Source organism: Oncorhynchus tshawytscha, linkage group LG06 (genome assembly GCF_018296145.1).
Source record: "Oncorhynchus tshawytscha isolate Ot180627B linkage group LG06, Otsh_v2.0, whole genome shotgun sequence".
Taxonomy (NCBI): domain Eukaryota; kingdom Metazoa; phylum Chordata; class Actinopteri; order Salmoniformes; family Salmonidae; genus Oncorhynchus; species Oncorhynchus tshawytscha.
Window position 1 is genome coordinate 39,008,432 of NC_056434.1, and position 17,630 is coordinate 39,026,061.

A 17,630-nucleotide genomic window follows, 5' to 3' on the forward strand; every position below is an offset into this window, starting at 1 on the left:
GTCTCAAGTCCTGCATGTGACTGGAGTACAAACTAGTTCCAAAAAGGCTAATGATGAAACAATACCCAGGTATGTGGTCTCACCGGTAGAGCCGTTAAATGGGCATGTGAGCTGCGCTGCCACACCCTCATGCATATTCGAAAGAAATTAATGGAACACTGCATAATCCAAACTCTAAATAGTTTGTCATATGATTTGTTCTACTGATAGTCTTTTCAATTTCAGTTTAAATGGACTTCTTTCTATATTTTTTATTTTCCTCTCCCTCTATCCATCCCTCTCTCACCCTCCCTCTGTATCTCAGCGGAGGGTCTTCCTCAGGTCTTCTACTTTGGGCCTTGTGGGAAATACAATGCCATGGTGTTAGAGCTGCTGGGCCCCAGTCTAGAAGACCTCTTTGACCTCTGTGACAGAACATTCTCTCTCAAGACAGTCTTAATGATGGCAATTCAGCTGGTAAGTAAAGTTTACATCCAAATGACAAAGAAGCTTGTTTTGGTGAATTATGCCCATGTGTCTGTTCTGATTGTATGTCCCAGTGTGGATGTCCATTCAGTTATACGGTGTGCATGGAGTTGTGTGTGTGTACACCTTTTTTTGAGTGCATGCTTTTGACCGTCACACACACTACCCTCCCCAGCTCTCACGGATGGAGTACGTCCACTCCAAGAACCTCATCTACCGAGACGTGAAGCCCGAGAACTTCCTCATCGGGCGGCAGGGGCACAAGCAGGAGCACATCATCCACATCATCGACTTTGGCCTGGCTAAAGAGTACATCGATCCCGAGACCAAAAAACACATTCCTTACAGGGAGCACAAGAGTCTCACAGGGACCGCCCGCTACATGTCTATCAACACCCACTTGGGAAAAGGTAGGGCTACAGTACTTCTCCCCTCTACCAGACAACTTAACTTGTCTCAACTTCCCTGTGTGGTACTTACATGGATACAGTATAGGCTAGTCTCATATTTGATTGGCTGAACTCTGCAATTTTTTTGTCGTCTGTCCTGTTTACATATGGCCATGGGAAGTAGTTTGGGGTGGGGGTGCTGCAAAAAAAATAATTCTGCAGGGGTAGGGGGGACACAATTAAAAAATGTGTATTGATGAAATAGTGCAGCTGCCTTCGCTTCACCAGTAAACAGGTGAGTAATGCTGGGGGAGCCTGAGGGACCTTACTTTTATTCTGATCTATTCTAACTAAATTATATTTAATCACCACAAAAATTCCATGAAAAACGATACAATTACAAACCAAATAAATATGTAAGCTACAGCAGCCTAGGTTAATTGTGGTTTCTTCCCCGTCTTCTCTCTGGCCAATAATGAAGAACCGTAGGCTACATGTGTGCACTGATGCAGTTTCACCCGTAAAATGTGAATAATTATCATTCATGATTGACAGTGATGATGGCCTATAGGTATGTCTAACTTGGTGTTTGAGGGTATTAAAAATATACAATTGTCTTGAGACAATATGTGTGGACATAAGCAGATAATGCTATTGGAGGATGCATTTTATACATATTTTATAACGGGATCTCCAACCCTGTTCCTGGAGAGCTACCATCCTGTAGGTTTTCATTCCAACCCTAATCTAGCGCACCTGATTCTAATAAGTAGCTGGTTTATAAGATGAATGGTGTTAGTTACAACTGGGGTTGGAGTGAAACCCTACAGGATGGTAGTGCTCCAAGAGCATGGTTGGAGAGCCCTGTAATGATAGGCTGTTATCTGTCGGTACAAGCCTTGATTGAGGAAATGATGACGTCATTTACACCACTGCAAGTCAGATCTGTGGTAGCTCTGTGGCCGATGGTGTCTGTAAACTGCATGTGTGCCCCGCTGGCTTTATCCAGCTGAGCAGAAGCCAAAATGCAACCTTCCTGTGCTCTTGCGAACAGGGTAAATAAAGGACCTTGAATGACGGCACCATGGACAACTTATCCCACCCAGAGACTTGGTGCTGCTACTTCGATCTGCCGCTGACCATGTTTTAGCCTTCTCCATTGACATTTGTGTCATAGCCTCCACTTTGATTAGCCTACATTGTAATTCATTAAACTGTACTGGATTATTTTCCCACCCCAGCATTGTAATCCAATGCATGCACGATTTATGCAATAAACTGAGATACTGTATATTGCGGCGCTGTAATTTTTGGGCGGGCTGCGCTACAGAAGGCTATATTGGTCTGTTAATACAGGACTGGTAAAGGCCCAGTGAACAACTACTTTTTTAGATTTGTTTTACTTATCGCGGCTATACGCTACCAGTCAAACGTTTTAGAACACCTGCTCATTCAAGGGTTTTTCTTTATTTGTACTATTTTCTACATTGTAGAATAATAGTGAAGACATCAAAACTATGAAATAACACACATGGAATCATGTCGTAACCTAAACATATTTTATATTTGAGATTCTTCAAGTAACCACCCATTGCCTTGATGACAGCTTTGCAAACTCCTTTTCCAACAGTCTTGAAGGAGTTTCCACATATGCTGAGCATTTGTTGGCTGCTTTTCCTTCACTCTGCGTTCCGACTCAACCCAAACCATCTCAATTTGTGGAGGCCAAGTCATCTGATGCAGCACTCCATCACTCTCCTTCTTGGTCAAATAGCCCTTACACAGCCTGGAGGTGTGTTGTGTCATTGTCCTGTTGAAAAACAAATGATAGTCCCACTAAGCCCAAACCATATGGGATGGTGTATCACTGCATTATGCTGTGGTAGCCATGCTGGTGAAGTGTGCCTTGAATTCTTCTAAATAAATCACAGACCGTATCTCCAGCAAAGCACCCACACACCACAACACCAGCTCCTCCATGCTTTACTGTGGGAAATACACATGCAGAGATCATCTGTTCACCCACATTGCATCTCACAAAGACATGGCGGTTGGAACCAAAAAATTTCAATTTGGACTCCAGACCAAAGGACAACTTTCCACCGGTCTAATGTCCATTGCGTGTGCTTCTTGGCCCAAGAAAGCCTATTCTTCTTATTGGTATTATTTAGTAGTAGTTTCTTTGCAGCAATTTGACCATGAAGGCTTGATTCACACTGTCTCCTCTGGACAGTTGATGTTGAGATGTCTGTTACTTAGACTTTGAAGCATTTATTTGCGCTGCAATTTCTGAGGCTGGTAATTCTAATGAACTTATCCTCTGCAGCAGAGGTACCTCTGGGTCTTCCATTCCTGTGGAGGTCAGTTTCATCATAGCGCTTGATGGTTTTTGCGACTGCACTTGTAGAAACGTTCAAAGTTGTTGACATTTTCCGGTTTGACTGACCTTCATGTCTTAACGTAATGATGGACTGTCATTTCTCTTTGCTTATTTGAACTGTTCTTGCCATAATATGGACTATCTTCTGTATACCCCCCTACCTACCTTCACAACACAACTGATTGGCTCAAACGCATTAAGAAGGAAAGAAATTCCACAAATTGACTTTAAACAAGGCACACCTGTTAATTGAAATGCATTCCAGGGTACTACCTCATGAAGCTGGTTGAGAGAATGCCAAGTGTGCAAAGCTGTCATTAAGGCAAAGGGTGGCTACTTTGAAGAATCTCAAATATAAAATATATTATGATTTAACACTTTTTTTTGCTTACTACATGATTCCATATGTGTTATTTCATAGTTTTGATGTCTTCACTATAATTCTACAATGTAGAAAATAGTACAAATAACGAGAAACCCTCAACTTTTGACAGGTAGTGTATGTGTACATACATAGCCTTTCATGTCTGTAAGCCATAGGTAATTCACAATCAGAAAGGTTCTATTTTGTTCCACATTTGGAGCTCAACGCATTGAAAGTCCTACATAAGGATACCCAAGGATGTGGTAGGTGGGATAGATGTCGGTTGCAGCTTAAAGCGGATACCCCTCCCTTTTTGTTTCAGAGCAAAGTCGACGGGATGACCTGGAAGCCTTGGGCCACATGTTCATGTATTTCCTACGAGGGAGTCTGCCGTGGCAAGGACTCAAGGTAGGGGAGCTAGGCATGATATCAGCTGCGTTGTTTTCATTAGGCACAAAGTGCGATCTGTTTTTCTATCCATTATCTGAATTTGTCCAATTCGGAAACGCTCATTTTTGTTTTCTGTTGCCTGGCATTTTACTACGATATACTCTAATAATCACAACCCAGATATTAGGAGAGTGTGATGCACTACTACTAGTGATTCAGAGAGTGGTAGAGGGAATGGTAGCCTAAACGAACCAGACGAGCAAAAAAGAGGGAGATTGAAAGACTGCTGAGGAAGTTCAACATTAGTGTGAAGGGAAGGAGATAAGATGGCAAAAGTGTGTTGAACTCAGTGTGCCTTCTACCTACAGGCTGACACCCTGAAGGAGCGATACCAGAAGATTGGTGACACCAAGCGCAACACTCCCATCGAGGTCCTCTGTGAAAGCTTTCCAGGTATTGCCAGTCTTCCTTCCTGACCTTGACACTAGTGCCTGCCTTTGAAATGGTTACATTTCCTAAAACACGCTCCGCACAGCATGCGTAGTAAAATGGCAGTAAAGAATTGCAATAGAACGTACAAGAGCGAGCGTACTGAGAAATGGGCTTTTTGAGCAGAAGATGATTCTTGAAGGAAAGGCGCATCGGGGAGGGATTAGAAGAATATGCACTTGCAAGACAATGTTTGCAAATGTTTCCTTGACCTTTTGAATGCTCAGTGACCACATTTTCTCCTCTCTTCTCTCAGAAGATATTGGCCTTGTCTTTCAAGTATATCTGTTGGAATGGTTCAATTGTGTTCCACCAAAAAATGATTATACTTCGTTACGTAAGGTGCTGCAACTCCATGCAGTCTACTGTCCGGTACTGTGTGACTAGATGGAGCTCTTGTTTTGCCTGAACCATGTTGACTGACTGTGTCAACCCCTTGTAGAAGAGATGGCCACGTACCTGCGCTACGTGCGGCGTTTGGACTTCTTCGAGAAGCCCGACTACGAGTATTTGAGGACTCTGTTCACCGAGCTGCTTGAGCGCAAAGGATACATTTTTGACTACACCTACGACTGGGATGGCAGAGCGATTGTGAGTAGCTCGCGTTCACATGCTAAATAGCATAAGTGTAGTCTCAGGTACAATAGTCATACTGAGGCTATTGAAAGAGACTAGAGAAAATGTGCTGATTAGCAGCAGCTTGTTAACTGTTCAGTCCCGTATGTCTTGGTGTAGTAAACTTTATTTGTGTACCGTTCATAGCTGGAAAGCTGTGAAATCTAAAGTACAATAGACATTTAAAACACAAGTGAAAGAAGACAACATACTTTCCTTGGGCAGCTCTTCACTCGAGCCTTTTTGTCTCTCGCTGTCTCGCGCTCTACGTTATATTTACTTTGTTGTTTCTGCTCCAATGGGCTCTCTCAGCCTACTCCAGTGGGGTCTGTCAACGTGGACTCGGGTGCGTCTGCCATCACGAGAGAGAGCCACGCTAACAGAGACAGGCCGTCTCAGCAACAACCCCTACGGAACCAGGTAAACCCAGTATTCTCACATACCAGTTCACTTCAGCTCTGCCTGTATCTGAAAATGCCAATAATTTCACGAAAATATACTAAAATCCAATTCATAAGTCAACAAATCCTCATAGAAAATAATGAGATTTGTTTTGGAGCCACTTCATGAATGCAATTTCAGTTTGTTTCCTATAATGTCATCAACCCCAATGGTTTTACTCAATTCCATTTCCACTCCTGTCAGTTGAATTGGACATGGAATCCAATTCCAAAACTGACAGAGATTTGAAATGGACAGTTGTCACAAAGTGCTCATACAGAAACCGAGCCTAAAACCCCAGAGAGCTAGCAATGCAGATGTAAAGCACAGTGACTAGGAAAAACTCCCTAGAAAGGCAGGAACCTAGGAATAAAGTGAGAGGGGCGAAACAGCAGGTCCGGGAGAAGGTAGCATAACTGTTGAACAGGTCAGGGGTTCATAGCCGCAGGCAGAACTTCAGAAACTGGACCAGCATCACGACTAAGTGGGATGGGCGGGGACAGCCAGGAGTCATCAGGCCAGGTAGTCTTGAAGCATGGCTCAAGGGCTCAGGTCCTCAGAGAGGGAGGGTGTCCTAAGATAACACAAGACACCACATAAGACAAGGGAATTACACCAGATGGGACAGGATGACCCAAGCCCCCCGGCACATAGACTATTGCAGCATAGATACTGAGACGGGGGGACAACAACAATGTGGTCCCGTCCAAAGTTTACCCCCGAACAGGGCCAACCAGGCAGGATATAACCCCACCTACATGCCAAAGCACAGCTAAAGGGATATCAAAGACCACTAACTTACTACACTGAGACAAGGCCAAGTATAGCCCACGAAGTTCTCCCCCACCACACGATCCCGAGGACAGTAAGGATGGGATCAAACCAGTGACCTAGCCTCCATAATAGGGTCCAAGGCAGAGAATCCCAGTAGAGAGAGGCGAGCCGGCCAGGCAGAGACCGCAAGGGTGGTTCTTAACTCCAGTGCCTTTCCGTTCACCTTCGCAACCCTTTGCCAGACGACACGCAATCATAGGATCTACTGAAGAGATGACTCTTCAGTAAAGACTTAAAGGTTGAAACCGAGTCTGCATCTCTCACAAGGATCAGCAGACCATTCCATAAAAATGTAGCTGTATATGAGAAAGCCCTGCCTCCAGCTGTTTGCTTAGAAATTCTCTGGACAATAAGGAAGCCTATGTCTTGTGACCGTAGCGTACGTGTAGGTATGTACGGCAGGATGAAATCGACAAGATGGGTAGGAGCAAGTCCATGTAATGCTTTGTAGGTTAGCAGTACAATCTCAAAATCAGCCAGAGACTTATCGGGAAGCCACTAGCGCTGGAGTAATATGACCAAATGTTTTGGTTCTAGATTGTAAGCAGCCGTATTTAGCACAACCTTGTCAGCCACACACTAACAATCGATAAATCTGTTTTAACTGTTAAAAGGGGACATTCTCTACTGTCGCCTCAAAATACATTTGATCTCAAATCCATAATGCTGTAGTGTAGATCCAAATTGAAAGTTCAGGCTTCACTGTCCAAATAATATGGAAGGGAGTGCATATGGTGTTCAAGAAAGCAATACTGTCCAAATAAAGGGGAGTGTAATTGTATTATTGACCTAGAGTGAGCTGCAAAGCTGTTAAAGGTTCATGCCAATGCTATTGAGTTGAATGACATGGTTTTGGGATTGTCTAAATTTGATCTCAATCAGCTTTTATAGTTTACACTACAGTACATCCACCATCATTTAAATTAGTGCAAGTAGTAGACCATATCGTTTGTTCCAACTTGATGCCTCTGCTTATGCTCCATGGAGTTCAAGCCTTGCTTTCAATCATCTTTTGTTTTGGGTTTGTCCTATTTGGCTTGTTTAAGTGAAAATTATATTTTTCTGCATATTTGCGTTTGGAAAAATACAAAAGCAAATTAGCTTTCAGGTCAAAATATGGATCCTAGCATGTAGTCTCAGCTGATATTTCAATTGTTGGCACCAAAATACCTTGTCCATATCCGCCTCTGCCTGACTGTTCGACCGGAGAGGCATGGAGAGCCGCAAAATGAATTTCTCCGCTGGAAGTCCTCCAACTTTGCTCCCGACAGGCAGGGAAGCTTGTCTCAAATCTGATTGGCTGCAGCTTGAGTGGTGTTACTTGATTGTCCTATGACTGCGTTGCGCCCAGGAGGCCCAGACTAATCTCTAATCAGTGCTCCACCTGTGCCACCATTGGTGCTACAGTATGTGCCAGACAGAGATTGTGAGATGGAGAGACGGGAGGGTGGGAAGGAATTGATATGGAGGGGGGATTTAGGTGGAGGGAAAAAGCAGAAAGAGATGGAAGGTGAAGAAGGCAGAGTGTACTTGAATGAGAATGAGAGGGGGAGAGAAAGGAAACGTCCTTGGTTTTGAGGAGGTCGATCTAGATCACCCCATTAGGTGAGTCATTTTACTGAGCCAGGGCTTCAGCCCCGCGAGACAGGAGATGCCAGCCAGTCTGAAATGAACACAGTGTTTTCCAGTTGAAAGCTCCCAGACTGCGTAAGTCACCTGCCAAAACTCCTGCAACAACTCTATTAGCAGCTAATCCCTCAATGTCCTGTCATGTACAACCTGTCCTGTCCAAGGCAACGGTGATAAAAGAATTACAGGGGGACAAAGCAGAGCCTGCCTGGTCCAGACATTTCAATCAATATAGCCAGGATTCAGGTCAAAGAAACAACGCAAGTCTCTTAGAGAAGAAACCAGGGTTATAAAATAAGGAAATTTAAAAAAGATGTCAAACATGCATACAGGGTTTCTCTTAACTGGCTAAAAACGTTTTGCTTTAAATACATTTGTGTATCTAATTTTAAAGCTATTGTTTTTGCCTTTTCAAGCTTACTTTTGTTTTGACCTGGTTGTTCTCAACTTACACGCTTGGCAAAGCCGTGAATACGTCTCACCTTTACTTTTTTTTGGCTTTTTTTTGTGCTGCATGGCCTGTCGGCGCCTTCCTCTCTCGCTCACTCTCGACCCACCCACGTCCCCCTCCGCCCATCCGCCTCCCTAATCAACCAACCAGATGGCAGCATCAGACCGCAGAGGAGCATGGGATGCACAGCCCCACCGGCAGACAAATTCCTCCTACCTAAGCAGCTCCCACCTGGCTGCAGACAGGCATGGGGGCTCTGTGCAGGTATACACCAACAACGGAGAGACCCGAATGTTAACTACATGTACACTGGCTGCCTTTCAAACCTAAAAACCTGCTTCATTCCCTATGTCCTTGATAGCCCTCTAGCCCACAGACCAGAAGGGACATAGACATAGTAGATGAGAGCAATATGGCAGAAACGTCTTATTGAATTGCTAGGTGGGGCCCTCTCCACATTGCTTGCACCACCTGCTCTTTGCACTTAAGATAAAATGTTGTACTGTATATGTGTATGTGACGCTGTTATGATGATCAACAGCGGAGGCTGTCTGTGTTGTGTTTCTGTGTTTAGCAGCAAGAGAGGAGAGACAGCAGCAAGCAGACACTCTGTCTGAGGAGGCGGCAGACAGGGAGAGACAGGTTCACAAGGCCCATCAGACAAACACGTTCAGTCACATTCGAACAAGAACCTTTCCCATTAAGGGAGACCGGTAGTAAAGGGGTAGAGGTAAAGGCTAATGAGATGGGTAAATGGTGCCACACATGGATGTCTGGCAATGGCTAAACTGTATGGAGGGAGATGGGTAACTGTACTTTAGTTGATGTTTCTGTGGTGAGGGCCTACATACTACTGTCATGGGCGTGACCGAGCAGGGGAGATACCGTAAGCATTTATTACAGCTGATGTCAATGTAACATCTTATGACAACCCGCTTTACGCTAACTTGACACTTTGTTGTTGTTGTTGAGATAGTTGGCTAGGTCTACTGCAAGCTAGTGTGCATATGTGAGAAACAGTTTTATGTTGTGACGGTGTTAAGTTAGTTGTCACAAAATGCGGCAAGTAGCCTAACGGTTAAGAGCATTGGGCCAGTAATCCAAAGGTTGCTGGTTCGTATCCCCTAGCCGACTAAGTGAAACATTTGTCTATGTGCCCTTAAGCAAGGCACTTAATGTAATCATGACACATTGGGCTGTATTATGATCATGCCAGTGTTTGATTGACCTTATGATGGAGATGTCAATGTTGTATTTTTCTGTTTTTAATCCTCCTAGCAGAATAATCCTTATTTTGGTTTGACTGATATGACCTCCCCCCCCATGTGCCTTAGGTGGTAACCTCCACCAATGGGGACCTGAATGCAGACGACCCAATGACGGCCCATTCCAACGCACCTATCACAGCGCAGGCCGAGGTGGAGGTGGTGGAAGAGGCCAAGTATGTATCTGGCACTTCGTCTTCTGTCGTAGCTATCTCTCTCTCTCTCGTCGTAGCTAGCTCTCTCTCTCTCTCTCTCTCTCTCTCTCTCTCTCGTAGCTAGCTCTCTCTCTCTGTCGTAGCTAGCTCTCTCTCTCTCTCTCTGTCGTAGCTAGCTCTCTCTCTCTCTGTCGTAGCTAGCTCTCTCTCTCTCTCTCTCTCTCTCTCTCTCTCTCTGTCGTAACTAGCTCTCTCTCTGTCGTAGCTAGCTCTCTCTCTCTGTCGTAGCTAGCTCTCTCTCTCTGTCGTAGCTAGCTCTCTCTCTCTGTCGTAGCTAGCTCTCTCTCTCTGTCGTAGCTAGCTCTCTCTCTCTGTCGTAGCTAGCTCTCTCTGTCGTAGCTAGCTCTCTCTCTCTGTCGTAGCTAGCTCTCTCTCTCTGTCGTAGCTAGCTCTCTCTCTCTGTCGTAGCTAGCTCTCTCTCTCTGTCGTAGCTAGCTCTCTGTCTCACGTTCTCTCTCCATCTCTCACTTGGTCATCTGTCTCTTTCAGTAGCACTTTGTTGTAAAATGTCTTCCAATACAAATAATAACAGCAAGTGGTCATTGGAGTCATTTCTTTACTATGACTTTTGCTCAATCCATGAGATTGACTGATTGTCCAATCCCAACCCGTTTGAAGCTCAGTCAAAGAGGATTGGATCCAAGAAGTCAAACTGCTTGAGCCAGGATCAAGTCCAAACAAGTTGTCTCTTGTGGATGGAACCTGTTCTGACCAGATGGGGTTTTGATGGGGGATCTCCTGATAAACTGATCATCTGCAACAAATCCAAATTTGATTCCATTAGTTTCAATTACAATATGAGGGGAAAAGTTATTAAGATTATCTGAATTATTTTCTTAAAATGTTCTGAAAATATACCAACTAGCTAAAACAAAAACTTTCAAAATAAAAAGCCACATCCTTGTTTAGTAAGAATCTGTTCTACCTGTTCAATCATCATTTCACAATAGTGAATAAGTACCATATACCTAACTTAACATTCAATGTTATCTAGTAGATTTACAGATGATATCCCTATTCTGATTATTCCCTATGATTATCCTTTCCTCCATTGCCCAGACACAGTTTTGTCTGTTACCCGTGTGTATGTTTGTGCATGCAGTTCTACATTTCAGAAGGACTATCTTGAGTTGTTGTCCCTCTCTTTCTCTCTCTGTACAGTATTAATATGTCTTTTCTCCTCACACTCTGTAGCTGCGTGAAAATGCTCAACCTGTGGTGAGTCTCCGCTCCCATGCACATCAGCCATTCAAAAGGGAGTGGACCAGACTAGAACCAGACAACATATCCAGCACTGTGTTGGTTTCTTGGCTTCACCCCTTCCATTAAACAAAAGACTATGTTACTTTCCTATTGGGTTTTAGGCCTCTCACATGATGTGATTTAATATCCTTTTCACACTACTGAGAGGAGCTGAAGGATGGTTATGTAGCTCAAATGTAAAGCTTTTGAGCATTTGAGTGAACTGGAAAGACTAATGCCTGGGCCACACCAAGATTTTGTTTTCTGTCAAGAACGCATTTGCGAATGGCGTTCTTACAGGGCACGCAAAGAATTAGAATGTTGGTTCTACAGTTATTAACCTGCGTCCTTGTACAATCTAATTGCAGAACTTGACAAATGTTTTTGGGCCAGCTGGGTAGCATACAGAGTCTGGGTGTATTCCCTCCCCATTGAATGTTTGCTTTCTTCTTCACCGTCACACTCTCACACTCATTCTTATACCTGTTAAATGTTCAACGTCCATTCTTTATTACCTCTAACCCGTACGTGTCACTGTTGGGTTTGTTTACAAGCTGACATTTTGAATATTTTAAGTTGTGAGTTGAGTGCAACATGAGTCTTAAGGGATAATAGTGAGAGATACACACGGAGTATACCAAACATTGAGGACACCTGCTCTTTCCATGACCGACTGACCAGGTGAATCCAGGTGAAAGCTATGGTAGTCACTTGCTAAATCCACTTCTATCAGTGTAGATGATTGGGAGGTTAAAGAAGTTAAAGAGTTCTAAGTACAAGTTAAAGAATGATTTTTAAGCCTTGAGACAAGTATTTTGTGTGTGCCATTCTAAGGGTGAATGGGTAAGACAAAACATTTACACTAAGTGCCTTTGAACGGGGTATGGTAGAAGGTGCCAGTCGCACTGGTTTTTGTCAAAAACTGCACCGCTGCTGGGTTTTTCATGCTCAACAGTTTCCCGTTTGTATCAAGATTGGTCCACCACCCAAAGGACATCCAGCCAACTTGACACAACTGTGGGAAACATTAGTGTCAACATGGGCCAGCATCACAGTGGAATGCTTTCGATACCTTGTAGTCCGTGCCCTGACGAATTGAGGATGTTCTGAGGGCACAGCCTCAATTCTTTAGGTGTTCCTACTGTTTGGTATATTCAGTGTAGCTTGCCAAGTAACTGTCCTTTTTCTCCCTCTTCTCATTCCTTTCCTCTCAGGTGCTGTTGCTTCTTCAAGCGAAAACGGAAGAAGAACACTCCACGGCAGAAATGAGCTCCTGCTACTCTGTCCAATGTCACTGAGCGGGTTTGGTTTTAAGGAAACTAATTAAGGGGCATTTCCAGTTGTAGTTGGGAGAGAGACTTTTTATTACGAGAGATATGCGATTCTTAATGACCCGGACCTACTGAATGACCTTCGCCACAGAGACCTTTCTTTGATCATTTGACCACTGACACTCCCTCTGGATACCGGAGAACATCTCTTAATCTTCCTCTGTTTTTTTTTCTTCCCTTTTGCTCAAGTGGAGATCAAAGTCAAATATCCCTCCCTCTCTTTGAGGGAGTGAGGAGACCAGTCTTGCAGTCTATAGACCCCATATTTTTTCTGTCTCACGTCTCTCTCTTGCGCTCTCTCTCCCCATTCACCAAACACTCTCACATCCCCAGTAAAAGCAGGTCTTAAGCTGTCCCTAATTGTTTGCTTTTTGTTCATGCATATTTATGTCTGTATGAATGTGTCCTAATGGTTAATTGATTCATATGCCACCCAGCCCCTCCCACTTAGCCCTGTTTGACTGTCTTGAAAGTATAGGAGATATTAGGGCAATTCCACATCAGGACAGCCTGAAAATATTTTGGGAGTATCAAATTGTTCTTGCAAATCTCACATAGAAAGTTCATTGGAAGGAAGAATGTTTGACATGCTTTTTACATTTGTATCACATTTTTTTCTATCATAATTAAAGTGGTTTTCTGGTACTTTGGAAGATACAGTATGACCCATTTTATATATAGATGTTGACATTATAGGTCATTAACCAATCACATCCCTCGTTCAGAATTGCACATTTAGCAATTCACCAGCAGAGGGAGTTCCTTTTGAATCCATTTTCCCATTCACTGTGTTGGTGGTGCTTATAAAAGCCTACTCTGGAAATGTGATGTAGAGTGTATATATATTGTTTCAAACAATGTCCTAAAATGAGCAAATCTAAAATTGTATTTCAGAATGTAGACATAGTCCATATGTTAGAGCACACTATATATAAAGGAGTATAATGACACCAAGATGTTCTGTGTCATGTATGGTGCATGGATCATAAGGTCTTACAGGAGGCATGTATAGGTCTAAAAAGGGCCTAAAATTTCTACTTACATCATGATTATCTAAAAAAAAAAAAAAATTAAAATGTAAAAGCTTGTCAAACATCCTTCCTTCAAATGAAGTTTCTATATGAGAATTTCCATAGCAATCCAAGTGTCCCAAAAATATTTTCGGGCTGTCCTGGCACAGAATGGCCCATTTATAAATAATACTACAAAGTCCTAAAGTAACCTCTTGCTCCAAGCCGAGACACCGCTTCATGTCCCCTCATAGATCTGCAAAGATGTAACTGGTGTAAGCAGTATGTTAATACTTCCACTTTTGCTTCTGGTTGGCTAAGTGAAGTTTCCACCACATTGCTCAACACACATCCAGTTCTTTCACATCTATAAGGGTTTATTTGGGATTGGGCATAAGTAGTCAAAGCAGAAAGAAAAGGAGGGAACAGCGAAAGACCAGCACGTTCCTAATGCATCCCTGCCAGGGAAATAAACCTGCTTGTACTATTCACCTCACAAGTCACTTACTACATTTGCCTGGTACCTCCATATTTGTATTAAAAACTACTAAAAGTGCTAATTAGAAGGATAAGCAAGAAAAATGTAAGACAGCAGTTGGTGAGTGACCAAAGGGATGTGTGTGGACAGAGGACCAGTTGTTACCAGGTTGGGATTTATTTCTGAAAATGATTTGAATTCTAGATCCCTGTGTTTGATGCACTGTTCATTATAGCAAATGCACATCATTGCTTGTAACCACTCGCTCCTTTTCAACTTCAGGCCTTGGTCTATTGTACATTTTTGGGGGAGACAATCTATCGACAATAGATCAGTTACGAGTTGCATTTTGCATTGCTTTAGTTAACATTGCACGTACCCCTAAACTGGTCCCTGTTATCCACAAACACTTAGATTTCTCTGTGTGGATGAAGGAAAAGTTGCTTCCAAATGCTGATCTAAGGTCAGTTTAGCTTTTTTACTTCCTAATATTTAAGGCTAGGATTGGGATAGAATGAACTGATCCCAGATGTGTACTTCGGGGCAGCTTCTACCGCCAGTCTGTCTGTATACAGAATCTTGGATAAGGAGAACAGACTTAGCTCTCCCATTGATTTAGATGCTACTGCTCCCTCTTCTGGCCTTAACATGGAATGCCTTAATCAGATCACCTCTCATTAGAGCCTATCAGGATAGGTGTCTGGTCACTGCAACAACATACCAGCCAATAAGAAGACATGCATGTTGACGAGTCTATTTCCAAAAGAGCGGCCGTTCTCAACTCCAATCCTGGGGTACCATCTGGTGTTGCACATTTATGTTCTAGCCCTGACCTAACACACCTGAGTCAACTAAGTTAAAGCTTCAATGCAGCCTTTTTGACATTTATTTTTTTCTCCATATCAAATTAGTTCTGGGTAACAATTAAGTACCTTACTGGCATTGTTTTAAATTAAAATGGTCAAAATGAAAGAGCAATTTCTCAAGCTATATTTTTGCTCGGACTGTCAGAGTGATCTGAGTGGGGAGGGGATAACTGTAAACGAGCTGTTATTGGCAGAGTGGTTTGGAACTCCATAATTTCACAGTATTATTCCAACCTCATAGTGTGGAAATGTATATAAAACACAGAAGAATCATGTTTTTGACTGCACTGGGCCTTTAAGTATTTGAATCATGTCTGTTAGTGCTGGGCCTGAACAAAAAAAGCTGCAGTGCTGCGGTGTGGACCTTCAAGACCTGGACTTAAAGCCCCCCATGCAGTCTTTACTATTTAATTTTAAATCATCACTGTGTCTAATAAATCACTGTTTCATGAAAATAACAAATATATTTTTGATCATTTAATACCCTGAGCCTTCTTTGGCCCTTGAAATGCTGTCTGACCATGTGGGCGTTAGGAAATACGTTTGAAGATACACAGCCATAATTTTACATACACAGCCATAATTCCGTTTACAATAACCCGAAAAATAGAGTCCCGGTTATGTGAAACCAGGATAAGATACCTGAGATATGCCGATCTTAGACGGGATACTGTGGCATGTAAACATCTCATCACTGTTTACTGTTGTTTTTTGCAGTCTGCACAGGCTCAGTTGCGCATATCATTGGTGTTGTGTGATGTTTTCATCAGTCAAACAAATCACTCCAAAGAGAAGGCGATCTGCGCTGTTCGATCCATCATAATTCCATAATAATTGATTTTGCTGATACTCTGCACTGGACTGTATAGCATGCTGGCTACTTTCACCCCTAATTTAGACACTTCTGCTTATAATTTCCGACATTTGGTAGGTCGAATAATTTCCGACATTGGGTAGGCCATTTCTTTGTCAACTATAGTTAGATACATGCATATTTTCTTCTGTCATAACTTGTTGCCATAGAAGACTAAATAAAGTAGTGCTCACCAGAATGTCTTACATCGATAGAATGAATGCATTACACAGGAGGTTGGTGGCACCTTAATTGGGGAGGATGGGCTCGTGGTCATGACTGGAACCGTATAAGTGTCAAACACAGGGTTTGATGCGATTCCATTCGCTCCGTTTCAGCCATTATTATGAGCCGTCCTCCCCTCAGCAGCTTTGACTGCTACATTCGTAATCTAGTTAACACCAGTAAAGTTGTCTGTTTCGTTTAGGGACCGGGAGAAAACGCAATAACTCAAACAGTGGAAAGATTGGTCCTGAGCAAAATGTCCAATGTCATCAGTTTGACCGGTTTAAAGGAAATGAAAAGCAGAGAACTATGAAACATTTCTGTTAAGACTTCAGTTCTTCTTGGGTGCATATTTTATGTGCTTGAAATACTGTCTTTTGGCATAACTGTGTCAAAGATAACACATTACAATCGCCAAAGCATTTTCTCAAGAGATGCTGATAGAAATAAATCATATTTCTCCTCTCCTGTTCGCGTGACAAAATTATAATTTGTTGTATCGTTGCACTGCAAGAAATCCATAATTCTGCAGGAGTTAATATTATATTATGCTACATGTGAGAGGTTATAGGCCTACAGTAAGTGTCCATATTTCAGTTACTTTTCCATTTAACCCATATTAACTATAATGACTAATATTCTGTTTATACTCGTGAACGGGATATCGAAGGTGCATGTAAACAGCATATCCTGAATAAGAACTTAAGCGGAATATGAGCTACTGTCCGGAATACTGTGCGCATGTAAACGTGGTCACTATTTAGCCTGTGGAAATGGTCGCATTTTGTGAGATGATACTGTGGTGTGTCTCACTTTAAATCAATATGAGCGCAGACATGGTTGAGAAAGCAGAATTTGAAAATTTAAAATATAGGAACCTCCTTTGTGTCCTATGTAATGTCATCGGAGTGAAAGGAAGTGAATGGCCTCTGCAGTCAAAACATTTGAGGTTGTGAAATGCTAAACTTGAGAATGATATTCAACCCACCCCAGTGTTGACTCCTGAATGGTTATCTTGTCTGTTTCGATATATTGTTTTGTTGTTAATGTGAACAAAAAATGTATGATGTACTGTAATTTTACAAAATGTAATCATTGAATGACCTTGCTTTTTGGTGGGGGAAGGTATTTAAACAGTGATTGAGTGCACTACTTCTGCACCTACTGTTGTCTGTAGTTAGGATGCCGGTCTCGTTCTCTACCATCTCGATCAAACTCATTCCATGGAGGGACTAGTGTCTGCTGGTTTTTCTTTTTTTCTTTCAATTAAGCCCTAGGCAACCAGATGAGGGGAGTTCCTTATTAATTAGTGACCTTAATTCATCACTCAAGTACAGGGAGGAGCAAAAACCCGCAGACGCTTGGCCCTCCGTGGGATGAGTTTGACACGTGATCTAGGTACTATCCACTTTCATTTGTGTGTTATGGAAATGGTGGAAAGAACTCGTGGCCTTGAGGCAAGGCTGGGGGAATTGTCAATTTCCTTATATGCTTCTATTGAATAACTCCCTTGTACACAGACACACAGGCGTGAAACCCAAGCACAGTGTTCATTATTTTTACTTTTTTGTCTTTTGGCAGGATCCCAAGTTAACACTGACTAATGCCCCCTGGTGTGCAGGAGGACTTTTGTCTTTCCTATGATGACACATTTATCTTTGGCATGTCCACTCCCTAGCTGCCTTTTATGGATGGACA

General features: G+C 42.7%; 1 protein-coding gene across 11 annotated transcripts in view; it reads left to right on the top strand.

Annotated features, from left to right (window-relative positions):
* The window catches only part of LOC112245112 (casein kinase I), a 58,037-nt gene extending 45,182 nt beyond the window's left edge, over positions 1-12,855 (top strand). For 2 of the 11 annotated variants that reach the window (XM_042323241.1, XM_042323240.1), the window contains 8 exons: positions 305-456; positions 641-875; positions 3,921-4,006; positions 4,357-4,441; positions 4,920-5,068; positions 5,405-5,512; positions 8,598-8,711; positions 9,022-9,753. In XM_042323241.1, the coding sequence (XP_042179175.1) occupies positions 305-456; positions 641-875; positions 3,921-4,006; positions 4,357-4,441; positions 4,920-5,068; positions 5,405-5,512; positions 8,598-8,711; positions 9,022-9,234 (1,142 nt within the window). In that variant the 3' untranslated portion in view covers positions 9,235-9,753. Of the gene's footprint in view, positions 1-304; positions 457-640; positions 876-3,920; positions 4,007-4,356; positions 4,442-4,919; positions 5,069-5,404; positions 5,513-8,597; positions 8,712-9,021; positions 9,756-9,781; positions 9,889-11,121; positions 11,146-12,383 lie in introns of those variants that run through there. The other 9 variants (XM_024413080.2, XM_024413082.2, XM_024413086.2 and 6 more) reach the window with 9 other exon arrangements.
* The last annotated feature ends 4,775 nt before the right edge of the window (positions 12,856-17,630 follow it).